This window comes from Neohortaea acidophila (assembly GCF_010093505.1).
Source record: "Neohortaea acidophila strain CBS 113389 unplaced genomic scaffold BDY17scaffold_5, whole genome shotgun sequence".
Taxonomy (NCBI): domain Eukaryota; kingdom Fungi; phylum Ascomycota; class Dothideomycetes; order Mycosphaerellales; family Teratosphaeriaceae; genus Neohortaea; species Neohortaea acidophila.
Window position 1 is genome coordinate 16946 of NW_022985514.1, and position 18906 is coordinate 35851.

The window sequence follows — 18906 nt, forward strand, 5'->3', positions numbered from 1 at the left end:
CCAAATTGAAGTGCAAAGATAATCCAACGCTGCGAAGTAGTACTCACCTGCTGGCTGATGTCGTCGAGTAATGCCATACCGTGCATGCAGGTTGTGTCGACTCAAGTGCTGACGCATGAAGCACCATCACTCATCCTTCCCACCATCCTTCTTGACCGCCGAGGTGCGCCAAACATCACGCCAGCCTCCACGCTTGCCCAGCACCCCAGTAGCACCAGAGGGAGAACTGCCGGGCGAGCGATCTTTCTTGCCGCCGCCACCGGGAGACGAGGATTTGAGGATGCCAACCCTCTCTGCCAGCTTGGTCGGCGAGATGCCTTTCGCCGGAGACGAGTGGGCCGACTTCTTCGTCTTGCTGGGACTGCTACCCGTCATCTTGGGACGATGCGGAGTCAAAGAGATCGTCGGAGAACCTGAGTCGGACTCGGGGGGTGGCTGAGGGGAGTTGGGGGGGTTCGTGATACCATCCAGAGATCCCTCTTTGAACCGGCTGTGGCTCTGCATGATAGGATTGGCGCTCATGATGGAGACTGGACGATGACCTGTGTAGAAATGGAAGAGCGGTAAGCATTGCGAGTATATACAACGCTTTCTTGAAAGAGGGGGTGTCGAAAGCTTTACCTTCATGGTGGTTGCTGGTGGAGAAATGGCCGCTTGCAGTGAGCCCAGCAGCTTGAGCCACGGAAGAAGCAGACTTCCACTCGAGTTGATTGCTGAAGACGCGAGCACCGGGCCAGGCAGAGTAGAGATGCGAGTCGAGGCTGGTGATGCTGGCAATGCGGTTGTTTGGCTGGGTCTGCTGACCGGGCATGGCGGTAGGAACCAAACGAGGCACGCCGTCAGACGGCCCGGCGAAGACACCCTCCGACATGATCTCTGCACGGCGGACGTGAGGATTGTGCAAGACGTTTGACTCCGACATGATGCCCTGCCGCTCGGCAACAGAAGCCGTACGATGAGGGAATGGAAAGCCCGCGAGACCATCGCCTGATGTGCGTGAGAGCACTTCCGCGGCAGCAACACGATCTTGCCTCTTCGCCCACGCACCTAGATTGAACGGCGGCTCATTGGCGTGGGGACCGTCAACGGCCGGCGAGAGGAGAGGGTTCTCATTGGCGGGAGAAATGATGGCTTCTTTCAATGTGTCCATGGAATGCAAGTTGCTTTCAAAGGGCGACAGAGCTGGCAGTGACTCTTGTTGAACACGGCTCGACGATTGAAGCACCGCAGGACTCGGACGACATGTGTCGGACTTGACTGGACTCCCGGTTGCCGTGGAGTCGAGATGTTTCGCGGGCTTTGATTTTATCAGGCCAGCGCAGTAGCCGTCGAGAAAGTCGCCCACGCGGTCGGCATCGATGGCTTGACGTGAAAAGCCCGCGCGGAAGCCTTGGATCCAATCGATGGAGGCGTCGGAGAAATCAATCTTGTTGGATTGTGTTTTGTCGACGGATTGTCGTGAGCGAGAGGACTGAGGCTTCTCTGGTGATGAAGGAGGAAGGCTGGGTAGCTCGCTGGCGCCATCTGTGACGGAAAGGTGATGCTGACGTCTGTTCTTCGGACTGACATTGTGGGCATGACGATCAGGGACGCTGACAACGCTGAAGTCTGGTCCGCTGCTCTGGGATGAGCTCTGCCCGACTCGGATGCCGGACTTCTCACTACTCGCATGCATGGCAGACGAGCCAGTACGAGAATCATGGATCTTGAAACGTGGAGAGTCCTTCGCAGCCGGGACTGAATGCTCCGGACCAATGTTCTCCTTGTCTTCCGACTGCTGTGTAGTCTCGGGGTACGCGTACTTCCGAGTCGAATATTCACGCGTGTTGCGCGGAAAGAAGTCTGCAGTCTCAAAGCTGGACACACTCGAGCTGTGAAGATGCGGGCTCTTCTTGGTAGGACTGATGGTCTCATCCGAAGGCTTGGTCGTGGCTGTCGTAGCCGGCTTGAGCTGATGTGCCGGCGAAATGGACGGTGCACGGTTGACAACAGATCTGGACTGCGATGTGCTGCCATTGCCAAGCATTTGCAACACCCCATTGCCTGGTTTGTACGCCGGACTCATGGGGTTGAGGTTCGACTTCAGCATCGTGGCGGACTTGGCGTCCGGTGCCTTGATGTCGACAGCGTGGGAACGGGCCGGAGATGTCACCTTGCGGATGTCGGCGATTGAACCAGCGCCATCGGTCTGGGAGAGATGTGCAGCACGATCGGACTCAGCGGGCTTGGGAGCTTCTGCAGCCTCTTTGGCTTTCATGCCGGCAAGCTCTTGGTATGACAAGAACGGCGGTGGGATGGACCCATCCAAAGAGGGAGGCGGCACAAAGAGAGGTGCAGCAAAGGATGGATTGTAGTTTGCGTCATTCCCCGGACCTGTCTGGTAGCCGTACGCAGCACCAAAGGACTGGGGCGGTGGGACCATGCCGAAGAAGGATCCGTAGGGTGCAACGGATGGCACCTCGACAGCGTCTGCGCTCTGCATGTGACGATTGGGGAAGAAGCCCGGTCCGCGAGGGCGCGAAGTCGACATGGCTCGCTGATGTGACGCAAGACGGGGAGCTGTCGCAGGTTCAGGCATCATCGGCATGCTCTTGATGCTCTTGATGGCTTTGCGAATGTTGTCAAGAGTGAGGATGAGCTCACGACGCTTGCTGATCAGCGCATCTCTCGCCGCTTTGCCCATGGTGCGTCCATGCAGGACTTCGGTCTTGTCCAGCTCCCGGAGCTCGTGCTCGTGTTTGGAATACTCCAGCTCCAACGCGTTGGTTTGCGTAGCCAAGGGCGGGTCAGCGGGATTGACGGTCTTGCTGAGTGAGGATGTGCGTTTCTGATCGCCGTTGTCCCCGAGACTGCCGGGGTTGGCGGGGTCGAAAGGTGTGCCGCGGGGAGAGATGTTGAGATTGGGAGCGGGAATGTACAGTCTCAAGGCCCCGTCAATCTCATTGAGAGGGAGAATCGTGCCGTTGACAATCTGACACAACACTCCGTTGGCATCTTCGGCAATGAACCCATTCTGAGTGGCTTGGGTCCATTGAGTCTTGCCCAGAGGGTGGTTGGGTGCGAACTTGACGAGGCCGCCGTTGGCCTTGATGGCGCTGTAGCCGTAGCGAGGATGGCAGAGAGGGGACTGCTCACTTGGAACGATGCGACCGCCGGCAGTGACGCGGACGTGTTGCGGGGAGCCATGAGCTTTGACAATGGCTTCTGCCTTTTTCTTCTTCAGTGAGGGTGTCGGCGATGGACGGATGGAGTAGACGCCGCGGCGATAGAGTTGGCCGTTGTTTGCAATCTCGCCCAGCACCGGACCCGGAATGGGAAAGTCGTGGCCAGAGGCATGAGCAGAGGAGTGAGTGCTGTTCTCCGCATCGGTGGTGGAGTAATTCTCTTTGTTCGACGGGACGCGGAGGGAGTTGCCGGAGGTGCGGGAGCGGAATGAACGGGCGGCGAAGGATTTGGAGCCGCGCAGGACGTGCTCTGTTGGCGACGTATTGCCTGTCAGCGATGCGTTGCGATATGAAGTGAGGGTGTGAGGTTTGATGGGATTGGGACTCTCGAGGAACTCTTCTATCGGGCTCGGAGGGCCGGGGATGGTGGATGACGGACGTCCCATCTCGTTGGACGTGTGAGAGTAGTTGAGATGGCTAAGCTGAGTGTAGGTGTGAAGCGTGCATATGAAAGAGGGGCGTGCATGGGCCATGGAAGCGTTTGTTTGTGTACCGATGATGTCGGACGTGCAGATATAGATGAACTTTACCTTTGACCAGCTCCGCATCTTCACCATCGTTGTCCTCAATTGCTTCGCGGAGTTTGGGTTGAGAGCAGGAGACACGCAGGCGGTAAAGTTGCTCGGCAGAGTAGACTCGACGAGTCACTTGCTCACCAGCCATGTCGAGATGTGAAGAGGGCAAGGGGAGGAATCGGGAACAGGTGGAGGGTGGTGATTCGGGATGAGGGGCCGACGTGTGCTGCTCTAGCATCAGCGCATGCCTTTTTTACAAGGAACAGCATCGCGAACACATACCCGACGAAGTGACTGGAAGTCGGTGGAGCAACGTGGGCGACGGCGAGATATCAAGAGTTGGAATGGTGGTGATTGCAATGAGCGTGAGAGAGTGTGGGAACGAACAGACGAACGAGTGTGTTGGGGGCTGATTGATTGAGGGAGGTCGATGAAGGGCGGTCGGGGAGAAGAAGAGATGTCCATTTGTTGATGCACTGCCCCCATCCCGTTGTTCGTGACTCCGTCTTTTGCGATGCAATGTGGAGGAGTCGCCACGGATGTTGTGGGAAAGGAGCGGATTGTAATCGGCAACTGCCTCACGCAGCGGTCAAGCAATCGCCATCCTCGATGGGCCAGGAGCACTCCAGCACATGGCCTCATCCTGGCAGGTCCGGGAACGGTACCCCAGTCCTTGCACTTCCCTTGCACAAGGGTGTAGCGAGATCAGCATGGCAAGTGCGCTCCACATGCCTCCAAAGTCGAAGCCTGCGCCTCGGAGCTCATCATCATCATTCCAGCGCTGCTTTGCCTCCGCCTGCGATACGTGCAGTCTCCTTCGCATTGCCCTCTCAATCCCCTCCAAATGCGCTTTATTCCTGTTGACATTCCACCATCTTCCTCATCTGTTCTTGGTCTGCTTGTACGAGAATGGCTTCCGCGTCACCGCAAACTCGCCCAACTTGTGTCCAACCATATCTTCCGTGATGCGCACATCGTGGTAAATCTTGCCATTGTGCACCTGAAAGACGAGACCAACGAAGTTGGGAAGGATGGTGGCACTCCGTGCTTGGGTCTTGATGGGCGGGACTCTCTCACCAGGTTTCGGACGGACAATGGGTAGGCTTGAGGGCGGTCAGTCGTTTATTTGGGCATTGCAGGAGCTGGCCTGTCACCTACGGCACAACGTGAGGGCCTGATGAACAAGTCAGCATTGCCCATCATCTTCTCGTCTTCAACCCGGGATCTGTGGGCTCACCTTTCCACACTGAGCGCGCCAGCAGCGCAGCAGTTGCTCTCATCGCTCCTCCTCGAATTGTCTCTTCTTTGTTGGCGCGGAGAAGGGATAAAGGAAGAGATGAAGCTGATGGCCAAAAACAGATCCGAACTTCCTTGCATCTGGCGGAGCTAGCAATCTCCTTTCGGACTAGCCCCTCCGTCACGTGAAGCGCGTTTCCGACGTGTGAGGCAGCCGCGGCGCTCGACCAATCACCATCCAGGCAAACGCTGGCATTCACATATTGCAACACCTCTTCCATCTACTTCTCTCAATCTCTCATCTTCTCTCCTTTCCCCCCCCCTCTTTCCGTTCTCACCTCCTCCCCTCCCAACATCGATGAAGTGACGAAACCATGCCGTCCTTCTCCCCCGCGGACACCATCCGCATCCTGGTGGCAACGGACAACCATGTCGGAGCCTTCGAGAAAGATCCCATCCGCGGAGACGATAGCTGGAAGTCCTTTCACGAAGTCATGTGTCTCGCCAAGGATCGCGATGTTGACATGGTCCTGCTCGCCGGCGACTTGTTCCACGAAAACAACCCTTCCCGCAAGTCGATGTATCAGGTGATGCGCAGCTTACGCATGAACTGCTATGGAGAGAAGCCGTGCGAGCTGGAGATGTTGAGTGATGGCAGTGAGGTGTTTGCAGGGTGAGTCTTGAGAGTTAACTTCTGCCATCAGCATCCCCAGCTAATCCCTGCCAGCGCCTTCAACCACGTCAACTACGAAGATCCCGACATCAACGTCGCCATCCCCGTCTTTTCCATCCACGGTAACCATGACGATCCATCTGGGGTGAGTTGTCCTTCGTCAAACATCCTACATCCATGCTGATCTTTCACCGCAGACCGGCCACTTCGCCGCCCTCGATCTCCTCCAAATGTCGGGTCTCGTCAACTACTACGGCCGCACCCCCGAATCCGACAATATCCTCATCAAGCCCGTCCTGCTCCAGAAAGGCAACACCAAGCTCGCCCTCTACGGCATGAGCAATGTACGCGACGAGCGTCTCTTCCGCACCTTTCGCGACGGCCATGTCAAGTTCTTCAAGCCCGGCACGCAGCAGAATGACTGGTTCAACATCATGAGCGTTCACCAAAACCATCACGCCCACAGCCCGACCAATTACCTCCCCGAGGACTATCTGCCCGACTTCCTCGACCTCGTAGTCTGGGGCCACGAACACGAATGCAAAATCGACCCCACCCAAAGCCCTGGCGTTGGATTCAAAGTCATGCAGCCCGGATCTTCGATCGCCACCTCCATGGACGAAGGTGAGGGAGTACCCAAGCATGTGGCCATTGTCAGCGTGCATGGCAGAGATTTCGACGTGGAGAAGATCCGACTCAAGACGGTGCGACCATTCCGATACAAAGAAGTCGTCCTCCAAGACGACAAAGCGATGAAGAAAGTTGCCTTTGACGACGACAATGCCCCCAAAGTTCATGCCTATCTCACACGCATCATCGACCAACTCATCGAGGAAGCGAAAGCGGAGTGGCTCGAGCTGCAACGAGAATCCGGCGAAGAGCTGGATGAAGACACCGAAGCCCCCAAGCCTCTGATCCGCGTTCGTGTCGAATATACCGCTCCGGAAGGTGGGAATTTCCAGCTGGAGAACCCGCAGCGCTTTTCGAACCGCTTCAGTGAGCGGGTTGCAAATGTCAAGGACGTGGTCGCCTTCTTCCGCAAACGCACCGCCACTACGAGAGCGACGAAGAGCGAAGTCGAACTACCCGACACTGGGGCTCTGGCTCAAATGTCGCTCGACCGGGTCAAGGTGGGCAAGCTCGTGGACGAATACCTTGCGGCGCAGTCACTCTCCATCCTCCCTCAGAACTTCTTCAGCGATGCCGTCGGCCAATACGTAGACAACAACGACTCGAACGCGATGCGAGAGTTTGTCGCACAATCCCTCAAGAAGCAAGTGGACGAGCTGGTGGCAGCTGGGGCAGAGGATGATGACGCAGCGGAAATGGAGATTTCGGACAGGATGGAGCAGATCAAGCAGGCGCAGGAGCTGGCGTTTGAGAAGGGGCAGTTGAAGCTACTGAAGAAGCCGGCGAAGAGGCTTCCAAAGCCAAGAGGGTGGGATAGCGATGAGGATGGGCATTGGGTGGACAACGTCCTCTCGATCGCCGGTCCTGAGGACGCAGTGGAGGAAGCCGTGTCGGAAGAGGAAGATGACGAGGCGAACGGCAGCCCCACGCCGAAAGGTAGGGGGACTCGTGGTGGCAGAGGGCGTGGCAGGGGTGGCAAGGCCACGGCAGCGGCGGCGAGAAAGACCGCGGCGGCAAAGAAGGCACCAGCGAAGAAGCCGACCAGTGCGAAAGGCAGACGCAAGCAAGTCTCAGAGGACGAAGAGGAAGATGACGACGACGTGATCATGCTGGACGACGACGATGACGATGCGGAAGAAGAAGAATCGCAAGGTCTCTTCGTCACTCAAAGCAAAGCCGCTCCTGCAAAGTCTCGCGGTGCAAAGGCCCAGCCCGCCAAACCATCTACTCGCGGTGGAAAGGCGGCAGCAGCCACGGCAAAACAGTCGCAGCTCTCCTTCGCCAGTCAGAGTCAGCGATCCGGGCCGGCAAAGGCGGTCGGTGGACGTGCTGCTGCTTCGAAGCGTATGCAGGAACCGAGCGACGATGAGATTTCGGATGACGATGATGCGTTTGAGCCTCCCTCTACCATGGGCCGCAAGAGATGATGGCTCTTGCTTCGACTGTCGAGTACTTTACAGCGGGTTAGCAATAGCGTGGCGCTTCGGGGATTAGCATGACGCTTGAAAGGAGCATGGTCATATCATAGACGATTCGTAGAGCTATGTCACTTCGGCTCTTTCCATCCGTACTTGATGATGCTGGTGAGATGTCGCCGCCGTTCCAACCCTGGCTTGCCCCAAACGCCAACCATCATGCACCTCTACTAGCGCTGGAATCATGCCCTTGCCCAACGCCATCCATCCAGTATCACCTGTAGAATTCTCCTCTCTTCACATTCACACCGTACTCCCCCACCGCCATGCCCAGATCTTCCATGGTCAACACTGTCCTTCCCTGCCCTCCACCTCCCGCTCCACCGCCACCATAGCCAGCCCTTGGTCCTCCGAGAGGCGCTGCCTTGCCCGCGTCCTTCTTCCCCTTCGTGCCACCCCCCTCCGCGCCCTCACCAGACTGCTGCGCCTGCTGCATATTCATCGTGCCGAAGCCGGCCGCGCCTCCCAGCCCCGTCAGCGGGTTGTTGGAGGTGGTATTCGTGCTACGAATCCGGCTGTACTGGTATGCGTCGGCGGCGACGTCGGCGATGAATTTTTGCGTGGCGAGGGCAAGCAATCGCGCGAGGCGGCGGTCTGTGCTGGGGGGAGGTGGGAGGCCGGCGACGGTGAGGTAGTAGTCTGTTACGGCGTCGGGGATGAGGGGTGCATAGTCGTCCATTTTGGCGATGAAGTCGCGGAGGGAGGCGTCTTTCTTCTGGGGGATGCGGGGTTCGATGACGGCGGGTTGGTGGGGTTGTGATGCGGCTTGAGGTTGGGTGGGGGGCACGCCGTTGGGGAGGGTGGAGGTTGGGGGTTGGGAGAGAGGGTCTGATGCGCCGTCGAGGTTCATTGCGTCGGCTTGTGATGTGGGATTGATTTCGGCGTCGAGCTCGGCGTCGTCTGGCGCGGTGTCTAGAGGTTCATCGGCGTTGAGCGTGGTGGGTGGAGGAGGGGCATCGGAGGAAGGTTCGTCAGGAGGATTGGCTGGGAGAGGGTCTTGTTCGGCGTCGGGGAGTGTGTCGGAGGAGGAGGGATCGGGTGGTGTTTCGGTGGACATGACGGCGATGTGATTGCTGATGGAGAGGGGGTGAGTTTTGTCGCAGGCGCAAAGGAGTTAGACGGAGGTGGAAGCGCGCATGAGGAAGCACGTAGGCGCGGTTTGGACAGGGCGGTCAGTTCGATGGAGGGCGGAGAAGAGAGAGTCGAGGATGGGCTTATGCGACCTTTTGTGGTCTGTGGAGTCGGTGGGTGTGAATTGGCGAGATGGTCATTGGTGCAAGTCGGAAGAAAGTGAATGGGTGCGAGTGAAGTGAGGAAGCAGCACCAGCAACAAGCCGAAGAAAGGCCGAAGGGATCGCGGGGGCTTCGGTGGTGTTGGTGGAGGAGATGATGCGTGAGATATCTCATCTTGCACTCGACTCCTTGCAACAATTAACGATACATCTCCAATTGCTGATTCGAGCATCTCAGACTATATACTTCCTCGCTGCATTGCTTGCTGGCCGCCTCGTCCTTCATCAAGGTGTGCTTGTACATCGTTGCTCCCCACGTTACGCCGTCTCCGTTACCACTGCCTTTGCAACACCATTCGATGCTGCCGTGTCTATCAGGCATGCCAGAGGCAACAGTGACGGCCCCACTACCCATGCTGTTTCATGACATTCGGGGCCGGGGGGAAGTGATGCATGTCGGCGTTGCACAGCTCGTAGCCACAAGGCTCCCACCACGGATTTCACTCTCCGCCAGCTACTAATCATCCGATCCAGATGATCCCTCGTATTCAACGTGTGCGAGGATTGTAAGGCATAGACCAACTCCGACTTCCACGGCATCGCCCTTCTCTTTCGCTTCCAGTCGGTCTAGAGTGTTCTCCATCTCTTGCCGGCGGTCAAAAGAGACGACTGCACGGCTGCGCGGCCCCAACTCCGCTGAAAGCCGCAGCGGAGTTCACTCAACTCGTCATCACTCGATCTGCAGAGCCATACTTTTACCATTGGCTTGCCCGTGAACTCATCTCTTTTTCATTTCTTTCACACGGCAGACTCACCATGGCGCTCTCGAATCAATCTACCTACAAGCTCCCCACTGGCCATGCCATTCCCGCTATTGGCCTCGGAGTGTGGGACTCCCCCTCCAATGTTACCGTCAAAACTTGCCTGGAGGCGTTGAAACGCGGGTATCGCTTGATTGACACCGCCGAAGGCTACCACAACGAAACCGAAGTAGGAGAGGCTCTCAAGCAAAGCGGACTGCCGCGGGACCAGGTCTTCATCACCACCAAAATCTACGAGCCCGGCGAAGACGCCGAAGCAACTCGCCAAAAGCTGCTGAATGGCATCAACAAGTCCGGCGGCGAAGGCGGCTACGTCGACTTGCTGCTCATTCACAATGCCGATGTTGGCGCCCGCGCCCGCAAATTGATATGGCAGCAGCTCGAGGCCTTGCACAAAGAAGGCCGCATCAAGAGTATTGGCGTGAGCAATTTCGGCATTCAGCATTTGGAGCAGCTCAAAGAGTACGCCACCGTCTGGCCCCCGGCTATCAACCAGCTCGAGCTCCATCCGTGGTTACAGCAGCGTGAAGTCGTCGATTGGTGCAAGCAGAACGGCATCGTACTCGAAGCCTACTGCCCCTTGGTGAGGAATCAAAAGGCCAACGATGAGGTGCTCAACTCCATCGCCAAGCAACACGACAAGACCACTGCGCAGATCCTCATACGCTATTGTCTGCAAAAGGGATGGATCCCGCTGCCGAAAAGCGACAACCCCAAACGAATCCAGCAAAATTTTGACGTCTTTGGTTGGGAGATTGATGCGGCGGCGATGAAGAAATTGGATGCAATGCCGCAAGAAGCGGCGTTGTGTTACGAAGTCGACAACAAGGATCGATCGTAGCGCGAGATCTTGCGCATGGGCAGGCCAAGCTTCCCAATCAAACACTGACCGTCACCTTCCTTCTCCCTAACCCCGTCCTGCTGCACCTTGGACACGGTCAATGAGCATCGAGACAGGTCTGTAGGTAGAATGGGCACACTCTAGAATGGGCACACTCTTCATTAGAACAATAACGCTACAAGCTGAGCTCTAGAGTGATCCACTGCTAACAAATATCTGCCCACGCTCCACTACGCCCCGCCTTCACCTCTCCCCCATCTAAGTGGTCGGGCAGAAATCGTAGTTGCCATTCACATTGTTGCCCCACCATTGCGGGAAGGGATACGACTTGCCGCCAGCACCAAACACGGCAAACGACAGGATGAAGATGGTCGTAAGACTGCCGCCGTCCCACGCTGCCGTGACCAGGTAGGTGTAGTCCTTGAAGATGCGCGGGTGGTAGTTGCGCAGGTAGTACTGAATGAAGAAGCTGATGGTGAACATGTTGAAGATGACGCACGTCTGCGGCTGGTTGTAGGGGATGAAGCCGGCGTATTGGATGAACTGCGGCAGGTTGAGGTCGTCGACGCGGAAGCCTTTGATTTGAGTCACCCACTGGAAGAAGCACAGGTCAGCATGAGCGAAGTTGAAGGAGGGAAGGCCGCGGAGGGCAGACTTACTTTGGAAAAGAGCCAGTGAACAACGACCATGGCCCCGCCGATCAGCATGCCCATGGGCACCATGTAGTATTCATCGCCAAACTTGTAGAGGTACTTGGCAAGTGCCCAAGAGGTTGCGTTGGAGTTGTAGCCCTGCATGGTGGCACCGCTCCACGATGCATTGCCGTTGCCGTTTGCCAGGAGGGCCTTGTTGGAGTCGACAATCGACACCATCACCACGTAGTTCACGAAGCCGCCAAAGATGGTACCCCACATTTGGGTGACCAGCATGGTGCGCGCGGGGATTTTCACTGCGGTGTGGAGTCAGCATGAGGCCGGACAGAAGACACGGATGGCGCATACGGTATTCGCCCATCTTCAGATCGGCAGAAAGATTGACGGCGTTGAGAATGACGTTGTGCGACCAGGCGGCAAAGTACATGTTGCCGACCGGACGGCCGGGGATGAGCAGACCAGCAATCATCTTCGACAAATTGTTGGTCGCAATGCCGTTGCCGTAACGAGCGTATAGGATGGTGCTCTGATGAATGTCAGCCAACGCCGCGGAGATGAATGTGGAGTATCGACACTTACGAATGGCGCAATGATGCATCCCAGGATCAACGCCACGATGTAGGCCCAGACGGGAAGATGGATGTTCTCCTTCAGGCAGACAATAAGACCGAGGATGAAGCTGACGACCAGGATTGCCATGTACCAATACCACGGGACTTCCTTGTAATGCTGGGCCATGTAGTTGTGATGGCGGTCATCGAAGCGACCTTTACGAGCCATACGGTAGGTGTTGAGGATGTCCTTGCCCCAGAAGAGGATGCAGTGCACGATGAGAGCACCAATGGCAGCGTTGGCGATGAACAACCCCCATGCAAAGGTGCCGGTCAGCTTGGGCAGGCCGTACTTCTTGAGGGCCTCCTCATCCAACACTCCCTGGACAAAGACCTGCGCGATGGGGTAGTAGCCTCCATCTGCGGAGCGGAGCTCGGAGGACATGAACGGCAGCGATTGCGCATTCCAGATGTTGCCGTAGTAGACGATGATCATGGCAATGTAGCACGTGATGAATCCAAGCGCCGCATTGACCTGATATTTCAAGGGAAGCGAGGTGGTGCTCGAGGTGATCTGTCACGGCGTCAGTGCCACATCCCGCATAAAATAATTCAAGACACGCACGTATTGCCAATCGAAGCCAAAGTTGAAGAGCCCCAGACCCTCGTTGGTCTCGGCGCCACCAAAGAGGTTGGTCAAAATAGAGCCGGTGTTGCCAGTGGCATGCATGGATGCCAGACATGGAACGGAGACGGAGTTGAGCCAGGGCCAGATGTATGCGGGCAGCGCCTCGTACAACGTCATGGTGCCATATGCATACCAGAAGTAGCGGAGGGGTTTGGACTTCTTCACTTCCTGCCAGTGAAGGCCTTGCAGCGACTTGACAATGGGAAGGTTGCTCCAGTACACGGATTCGACGTGCCAGACGGTGATGGGACGCATGAGACCGCAGAGGCCGTATCCGAACAGCCCGATGGAGCAAGTGCTGAGAATGACAGTCGTGGCGTTGAGAGGGATGTCGTAGAACAACGTCCCGGCAGCAAAGACCATGCTGCTCGCGGCCGCATTGGAGGCAGAGGTCGCGGTAATGGCACTCACGGAGTGCTCCTTCAGACCCCACGGACCGTAGTTGAAGAAGGAAAGGATTCGAATCCCGAGAGGTGTCTTGCCTTGACCGCCACGTGCTCTCCACCGCGCTTCCCAGATGTCACCACGGGGCAAGAAATCCGCCCAGGCTTTGCCGAGGAAGTAAGCCAACAGAACGATGAAGGTACCGGAGAGAGACACATAGGTGGGTTTGAACTGGGCAGGATGTCAGCAACACGACAGAGTGCTTTGCTGGAGATGAATGTTACTGACAGTGTAGATTTGCTGCAGGACGGCCATGAAGCCGGCAAGGACAGTGGCGAGGAAGATGCCTCGAAAGGTGATGGAGGGATCACCATCATCGCGGAGGGGCAAGAGATGGAGAGCAGCGTCTGCACCAGTAACAATCACCCGGTCATCATCGAAGTCTACTTCGCTTTCGCTGACGACTTCAGTGGTCTCGACGGCCACGCCGCGTTTCTCGTCGCTCATATCAGCCTTGTCGACATCGAGGGCCTGTTCAATCGACGCCCTGCGATGTTCGTTGACGTCCCGGTGTGTCGGGATGGAATGAACCTGGCCATCAATTCCGACGCCCGGCCCGATGAGCTCTTCGTTCTTGGAAATGAGAGGCATGTTGGCGTGGTGGTCGACAGACGAAACCTACGTGCACAAAACGGCGAAGCTTTCGCCGCGCGGTGCAAGCATTTATCTGACGGCGGGCGGCCAACCCAGCATCGGGGCCGAGCGGGACAAGCATTGCAAATCTGGTCCCTTGAATGGCGCGAGCTGGGCAGGAAGCTGGTTGATCGCAGACCGATTGGTTTCAGCCGGGGCGAATTTCCACGATACTTGGCGGGAATAGGCTACGGGCAGAGCACGCCATCGCAAATCTTCTGTGGCGGCTCAACCACAGCGTTACATCTCACATTTTGCCAGCCCATCTTCGGTCTAGATCAGCGGTGCCCTCATCCGCCCTCACACAATGTGCGCTTTCCGTCGGACAGAGTGCAGAAATTCGGCGATCTCGCATCCAGACACCAGTTAGAAAGCGCGGCCGTCGGCTGTCGTGATCATATTTGATCGGGCACGGTGGAGGCCATCGATGAGGTGATCGCACCCAGCGTGTTCTTCGCGTATTCCACGCAGCGTTGATTCGGCATGTCGCTGGCGACGACGCTTCTTTATTCACGACAGTGGGGGAAAGCCGTTGCAACCAGCGAACATCGCCACGTGCTTCTTCAACTTCGTGGTACACTTCGATACTGCTGTAATTAGAGCGCGAGCCTGGCAACGAGTTGTCTCATGTGTGGGAATCGTCCCGCGGTGTCGGTCGCGAATGACCTTATCGGACTCTGCTCCTTATCGGTCTCTGCTCCGCCATTCATCAGCTGGCTAATTTGATCGTCGACCAACGAGTCATGCTGCGAGGTGGGGGGCGCGGTTCCGAGCTGATGATACGACGGCTGGGTGCGTGGGATCTTCAGTCGCACTGCAGGTCACCATGCGCGCGGCCAGTTCGAGGCCAGGCCAACCCTAAGCGCATGTCTTGATTTTGAGGCTCCCACCTTCCCGAAGGTCGACTCTGAGGCGTCGATTTAGGCCAGACTGTTGGCAGAAGGAGAGCCATAAGATGTCGGAAATTGCGACGAAAGCCCTCGTTCTCTGTTCGCAAGTGGATCTGCTCTTCACACCAGAGATGTACTGCCGCTCTTCCACGCATCGAGGCTCAGCTGGGAAGCTCACCAGCCGGGCAGCCATCGAAGCCAGTGACTCCCAGCCTGGAGCAGAGAGGCCAACCCTCCGAGCCGAGCCTCGGACGGGTCGTGTCAAAAGGTGCCATGGCCAACAGCTGAAGGAGTAGTGGTGGCATTCGAGGTTGACAGGGTGCGTGTTGCGTGGACGGTCAAGGGGGGCAGGAGTGTGACCTACGTGGGTATGCAAGGCTTCGAGGAAGACAACACCTGGTTGTGAGAGCCCTACCTCAATATGTGTTCGACGGCACCATCTGCTAAACACCGAATGCAGATGGATGTACGATGGGTCAGAGAACGTCGCAGAAGGTGTAGAGGTGAGGTTGGCAGAAGAGAAGGCGAATATGATATACTTTCATCGGTGAGTGGATTAATCTCGTTGGCTGCTGAACTCCGTAGGGCGCTGGGGCTGTAATGCGTCAGCTTGTTACCACATCTGGAAGTAGGTCGCTTCTCTTTTGATGAATGAAGCCTGGTTGGCCTGACGGCCATGTAGTAGGGCGTGCGGACTTGCGTGTCTACATTGGCCGTGATGCGAAGGTATAACATTGACCATTATACAGAGGACGGCACATGCCTGAACACATAGCGGTGGTGCTGTCTACTTTACTTTCGCGAAAACGATAATCGTCAACGGCCTGGAGTATTTATCAGGTACCGGCTGTATACATTGCCGCTTGTTTCACGGCATCGAGGTGAGAGACTGTTCACATGTCGTGGTGTCGAGACAGACGCGGCTGGCGTAATGCCGCGTCAATCAGTGGAATGGGCATCGAGGTGAGATGCAGTGTTCAAAGTCCAGGAAAGAGATGCGAAGAGCAGCATGGTGATGGTGAGCGTTTCGAGATACGATGCGGTGAAACGCTGTATGATGGGCGGTTCATTCCCTGCGATCAATTTGGCAACACAGTACAGCCAGATTTCCAAGTATGGTCCAGGACTTGCGAGGCGTAGCCGTACGTGGGAATGTCCGACGCTCAGAGAACTTCGTGGTGTTCCACGGATAGACGTGCGTGGTTTGTTGTAAAGGTGAGTTGCAAGCACACAGCAAGCTCCCCCATCATCAGGTACAACCGTTGCTATTCCGAGTCATGCGTACGGTATGCAGCAGGATCTCCGCACCAGTTCGAGTCAAGACGGGGTTGGAAGCGAAGCTCTTCCCTTCCACCAAGTCTTGGTGTCTTGGTCGGTCGCAGGCGATTGGAGCGCACGACTTGGCGGCAGAGCGGTCACGTGAGCCCCGATTTCGGGCCTTCACGTGCGTGCGCATTGCAAAAGCGTGCACATCATCGGGCCGACGTGGGAACCCAAGCCTGATTTGTGTCGAATGCTGGCGATCCCTCGTTGAAGTGGAGGAGTCAAGCCATGTGCCGCGCCGCGGTTGGGGAGGAATTGTGGAGAGGCGAAGGGAATTGACGGCAAGCATTCGCTGAGCGTGCACATCGCTCTTGGCAACATATCGTCATGAGGAGATGGTCCAAGCCTTTCGCCTCCGTCTTACAGGGCAAGAAGAGTGGAACCTGGGGCGATGGATCTGGGGATATCATTAAATGAGGGATTGTCCCGCTTGGACAGATTTTTCCTCTCCATTCTCTCAGCCATATCACATCGCCCTCACTCACCATGTCGGAGAAGAAATCCGCCGACCACGTCGACTACAACGAAGACAACAAGGCCTATGATGGCCAGGATCGACAACCATCGATCCTCGACGCCACCCGCCGGCAGTCTGTTGCGCTGAATGTGGTGGAGAACCCATTGAAGGTGAGGCTGTGACGATGCTTCCAGGCCAGAGTCCAGACTAATCGTCAACAGCGCCGTTCGCCGGAGCAAAACGTGCTTGATGCGCGCGCCTATGCCGAGGCGAATGGTATGGCAGAGCACGCCGATCTATTCGGTCGCGCTGCTCTCGTCGCCCGCGAGCCCACAGGGTTCACGGAGCTGGACGAACTCGACGAGAGCGAGCAAGCCGCGCTCTCCTACGAACTCGCCCACAAGTGGCACGGCCCGACGATGCTCTGGTATTCCATCATCCTCTGTGCCATTGGCGCCGCCACCCAAGGTTGGGATCAAACGGGATCCAACGGTGCCAATCTGAGCTTTCCCGTGGCCTTTGGTCTCGAGACTCCAGGAGGTGTCAGTTCTCCGTTGGATCAATGGTACGTCCATCTGCTCGCAAATGAGGCAGCTGTACTAATTGTTCTCCCGCAGGATCATTGGAATTATCAATGCCATCATCTTCTTGACGGCCGGATTGATGTAAGATTTCCAGGTAATCACATCATACGAATCACCACAACTAACACTTCCCAGTGGTGCTTTCATCGTCGATCCACTGAACCACTATCTTGGACGAAGAGGCGAGATCTTCCTCACCGCTTGCTGTCTCACCGCCACTCCTATCGGCTCGGGCTTTGCGCAGTCGTGGCAAGGTCTATTCGCTGCTCGCTTCGTCATGGGAATCGGCATCGGCGCCAAAAACGCAACCGTCCCCATCTACTCGGCAGAGATGGCTCCCGCGCGTATTCGTGGCGCCCTTGTCATGTTCTGGCAACTCTGGGTGGTCATAGGCATCTTTCTCGGATTCTGCGCCAACGTCATCGTCAAGGACACCGGCAATATCTCCTGGCGCCTTCAACTCGGCTCAGCCTTTATCCCATCTTTCCTCCTCATGCTCGGCATCTGGTTCTGCCCCGAATCACCGCGCTGGCTCATGAAACATGGAAAGCATGCCAAGGCTTTCCGCAGCATGCAACGACTGCGTGCTCATCCCATCATTGCCGCCCGCGACTTTTACTACTCCTACGTCATCTACGAGGAGGAGCGAAGACTGTGCCCAAACTCCAACTACTTCACCCGGCTCCGAGACTGCTTCACCATTCCTCGTATCCGCCGATCCAACTATGGAGCTTCGACGGTCATGATTGCTCAGCAGATGTGTGGCATCAACAGTATGCTCCCCATCGATCTTCCCCCTCCTCCCGCTTACTGACACCTGAGCAGTCATCTCGTTCTACTCGTCCACCATCTTTCTCCACGCCGGTTACACAAAGACCCAAGCGCTGTACGCCTCCTTGGGCTATGGTGCTGTGCAAGTCGTGTCCACTATCCCGACACTGTTCCTCATCGACACTAAAGGCCGCCGAACGCTGACGTTAGCTGTATGTCGCTCGTCTCTGTGCATCCCCGGCCCCTGCTAACTCTCGTCAGACCTTCCCGTTCATGTGCATCTTTCTCTTGGCGTCAGTCTTTTCCCCTCCACCCCCTTCGAATCTCTGTGTTGACTTGTATGATTAGGGCGGGTCTATCGTTGCTCAAAACCGACGGCTCCCAGGCCGCTCGCGTCGGGCCGGTCGTCTTGTGAGTTGCCTCACACTCGCCGTCTCGAAGTGTATCTGACCAACCCAACAGATTCGTTTACCTCTTCACCGTCGCCTACTCCTTGGGTGAGGGACCAGTGGCTTTCCAGTACTCGGCAGAGGTTTTCCCAACGTACGTCAGAAACGCTCTTTCCACTCCCGTAACGCATTTACTGATTTGCCACAGCATCCAGAGAGAACAAGGCATGGCATGGGCTGTTTGCATCAACAATACTTTCGGTAAAGCTCGTCTCCTTTGCGTGCTCGCAGACACCCTTTGCTAATAACTCTCGCGCAGCCGGAATTTTGAGTCTTACGTTCCCCAGAATGGTGGGCGTGATGGGCCAAGTCGGCGCTTGTAAGTTCCTGCTTCAAAGGCCATGCTCTTCGTCTCCTCGCTAACGCCTCAACCAGTCGGCTTTTACGCTGGCCTGAATCTCATTGCCTGGTTCATGATCTTCTGCTTCGTCCGAGAGACCAAGCAACTTACCCTCGAGGAAATCGATCGTAAGTGCACCATCAAAAAAACCCCTCGGCGACTCTTCTCTAACACCGTCTGCAGAGGTCTTCTCCGTCCCGACCAAGGAATTCATCGGCTACGAGACAAAGGTCTGGCTGCCTTGGTTCATCAAGCGCTACGTCTTCCGACGCAATGTGGTCAAGCCGCCTCCCATCATCGAGAGGGCCGAGAAGGTCGATCTTACCCACGAGGAGTAGTGTGGATCAGGCTCAACAATGGAAAAGACGGGTAGCAGTCCCAGCCCGCAATACCGACAACACCGTTAGAAGCATTCGCGTTTCAGCAACTATCAAAGATACGTAGCCAGAGAACTCAAGATTGCCAGATATATCGCA

The 18906-nt window shown here is 56.5% G+C and overlaps 8 protein-coding genes across 8 annotated transcripts; 4 read left to right on the forward strand and 4 right to left on the reverse strand.

Moving 5' to 3' along the window:
• Window positions 1-57: 57 nt before the first annotated feature.
• Window positions 58-4500, reverse strand: BDY17DRAFT_136638 (uncharacterized protein). The gene is made up of 3 exons (XM_033729473.1): window positions 4022-4500; window positions 3755-3965; window positions 58-3474 (listed from the first exon to the last, which is right to left on the reverse strand). Exons 1-3 carry the CDS (start codon window positions 4379-4381, stop codon window positions 365-367), a joined length of 3681 nt encoding a protein of 1226 aa, XP_033589441.1. The 5' UTR covers window positions 4382-4500; the 3' UTR covers window positions 58-364.
• Window positions 4501-4619: 119 nt separating this feature from the next.
• BDY17DRAFT_323648 (uncharacterized protein) lies at window positions 4620-5019 on the reverse strand (the record flags this gene model as incomplete). The annotated part of the gene is made up of 3 exons (XM_033737057.1): window positions 4620-4842; window positions 4898-4913; window positions 4977-5019. 3 exons carry the CDS (start codon window positions 5017-5019, stop codon window positions 4620-4622), a joined length of 282 nt encoding a protein of 93 aa, XP_033589442.1.
• A 330-nt stretch (window positions 5020-5349) lies between these two features.
• BDY17DRAFT_250581 (Mre11 DNA-binding presumed domain-containing protein) lies at window positions 5350-7705 on the forward strand (the record flags this gene model as incomplete). Its single annotated transcript, XM_033731082.1, has 3 exons — window positions 5350-5648; window positions 5703-5793; window positions 5846-7705. The coding sequence occupies 3 exons, from the start codon at window positions 5350-5352 to the stop codon at window positions 7703-7705; spliced, it is 2250 nt and encodes a 749-aa protein (XP_033589443.1).
• Window positions 7706-7836: 131 nt separating this feature from the next.
• On the reverse strand, window positions 7837-9104 carry BDY17DRAFT_136716 (transcription initiation factor TFIID 23-30kDa subunit-domain-containing protein). The gene is made up of 2 exons (XM_033729474.1): window positions 8181-9104; window positions 7837-8129 (listed from the first exon to the last, which is right to left on the reverse strand). Exons 1-2 carry the CDS (start codon window positions 8808-8810, stop codon window positions 7968-7970), a joined length of 792 nt encoding a protein of 263 aa, XP_033589444.1. The 5' UTR covers window positions 8811-9104; the 3' UTR covers window positions 7837-7967.
• Window positions 9105-9801: 697 nt separating this feature from the next.
• On the forward strand, window positions 9802-10647 carry BDY17DRAFT_323651 (NADP-dependent oxidoreductase domain-containing protein; the record flags this gene model as incomplete). The annotated part of the gene is made up of 1 exon (XM_033737058.1): window positions 9802-10647. The coding sequence occupies one exon, from the start codon at window positions 9802-9804 to the stop codon at window positions 10645-10647; it is 846 nt and encodes a 281-aa protein (XP_033589445.1).
• Window positions 10635-13997, reverse strand: BDY17DRAFT_136910 (OPT oligopeptide transporter protein-domain-containing protein). The gene is made up of 6 exons (XM_033729475.1): window positions 13212-13997; window positions 12477-13154; window positions 11880-12425; window positions 11649-11826; window positions 11307-11596; window positions 10635-11241 (listed from the first exon to the last, which is right to left on the reverse strand). The coding sequence occupies exons 1-6, from the start codon at window positions 13572-13574 to the stop codon at window positions 10906-10908; spliced, it is 2391 nt and encodes a 796-aa protein (XP_033589446.1). The 5' UTR covers window positions 13575-13997; the 3' UTR covers window positions 10635-10905.
• A 1253-nt stretch (window positions 13998-15250) lies between these two features.
• Window positions 15251-15701, forward strand: BDY17DRAFT_136987 (uncharacterized protein). Its single transcript, XM_033729476.1, has one exon. The coding sequence runs from the start codon at window positions 15404-15406 to the stop codon at window positions 15644-15646; it is 243 nt and encodes an 80-aa protein (XP_033589447.1). The 5' UTR covers window positions 15251-15403; the 3' UTR covers window positions 15647-15701.
• Window positions 15702-16315: 614 nt separating this feature from the next.
• BDY17DRAFT_323653 (MFS transporter) lies at window positions 16316-18768 on the forward strand (the record flags this gene model as incomplete). Its single annotated transcript, XM_033737059.1, has 12 exons — window positions 16316-16456; window positions 16508-16851; window positions 16904-16951; window positions 17006-17643; window positions 17696-17853; window positions 17903-17934; window positions 17990-18052; window positions 18104-18184; window positions 18239-18291; window positions 18350-18409; window positions 18466-18558; window positions 18614-18768. 12 exons carry the CDS (start codon window positions 16316-16318, stop codon window positions 18766-18768), a joined length of 1866 nt encoding a protein of 621 aa, XP_033589448.1.
• Between the last annotated feature and the right edge of the window lie 138 nt (window positions 18769-18906).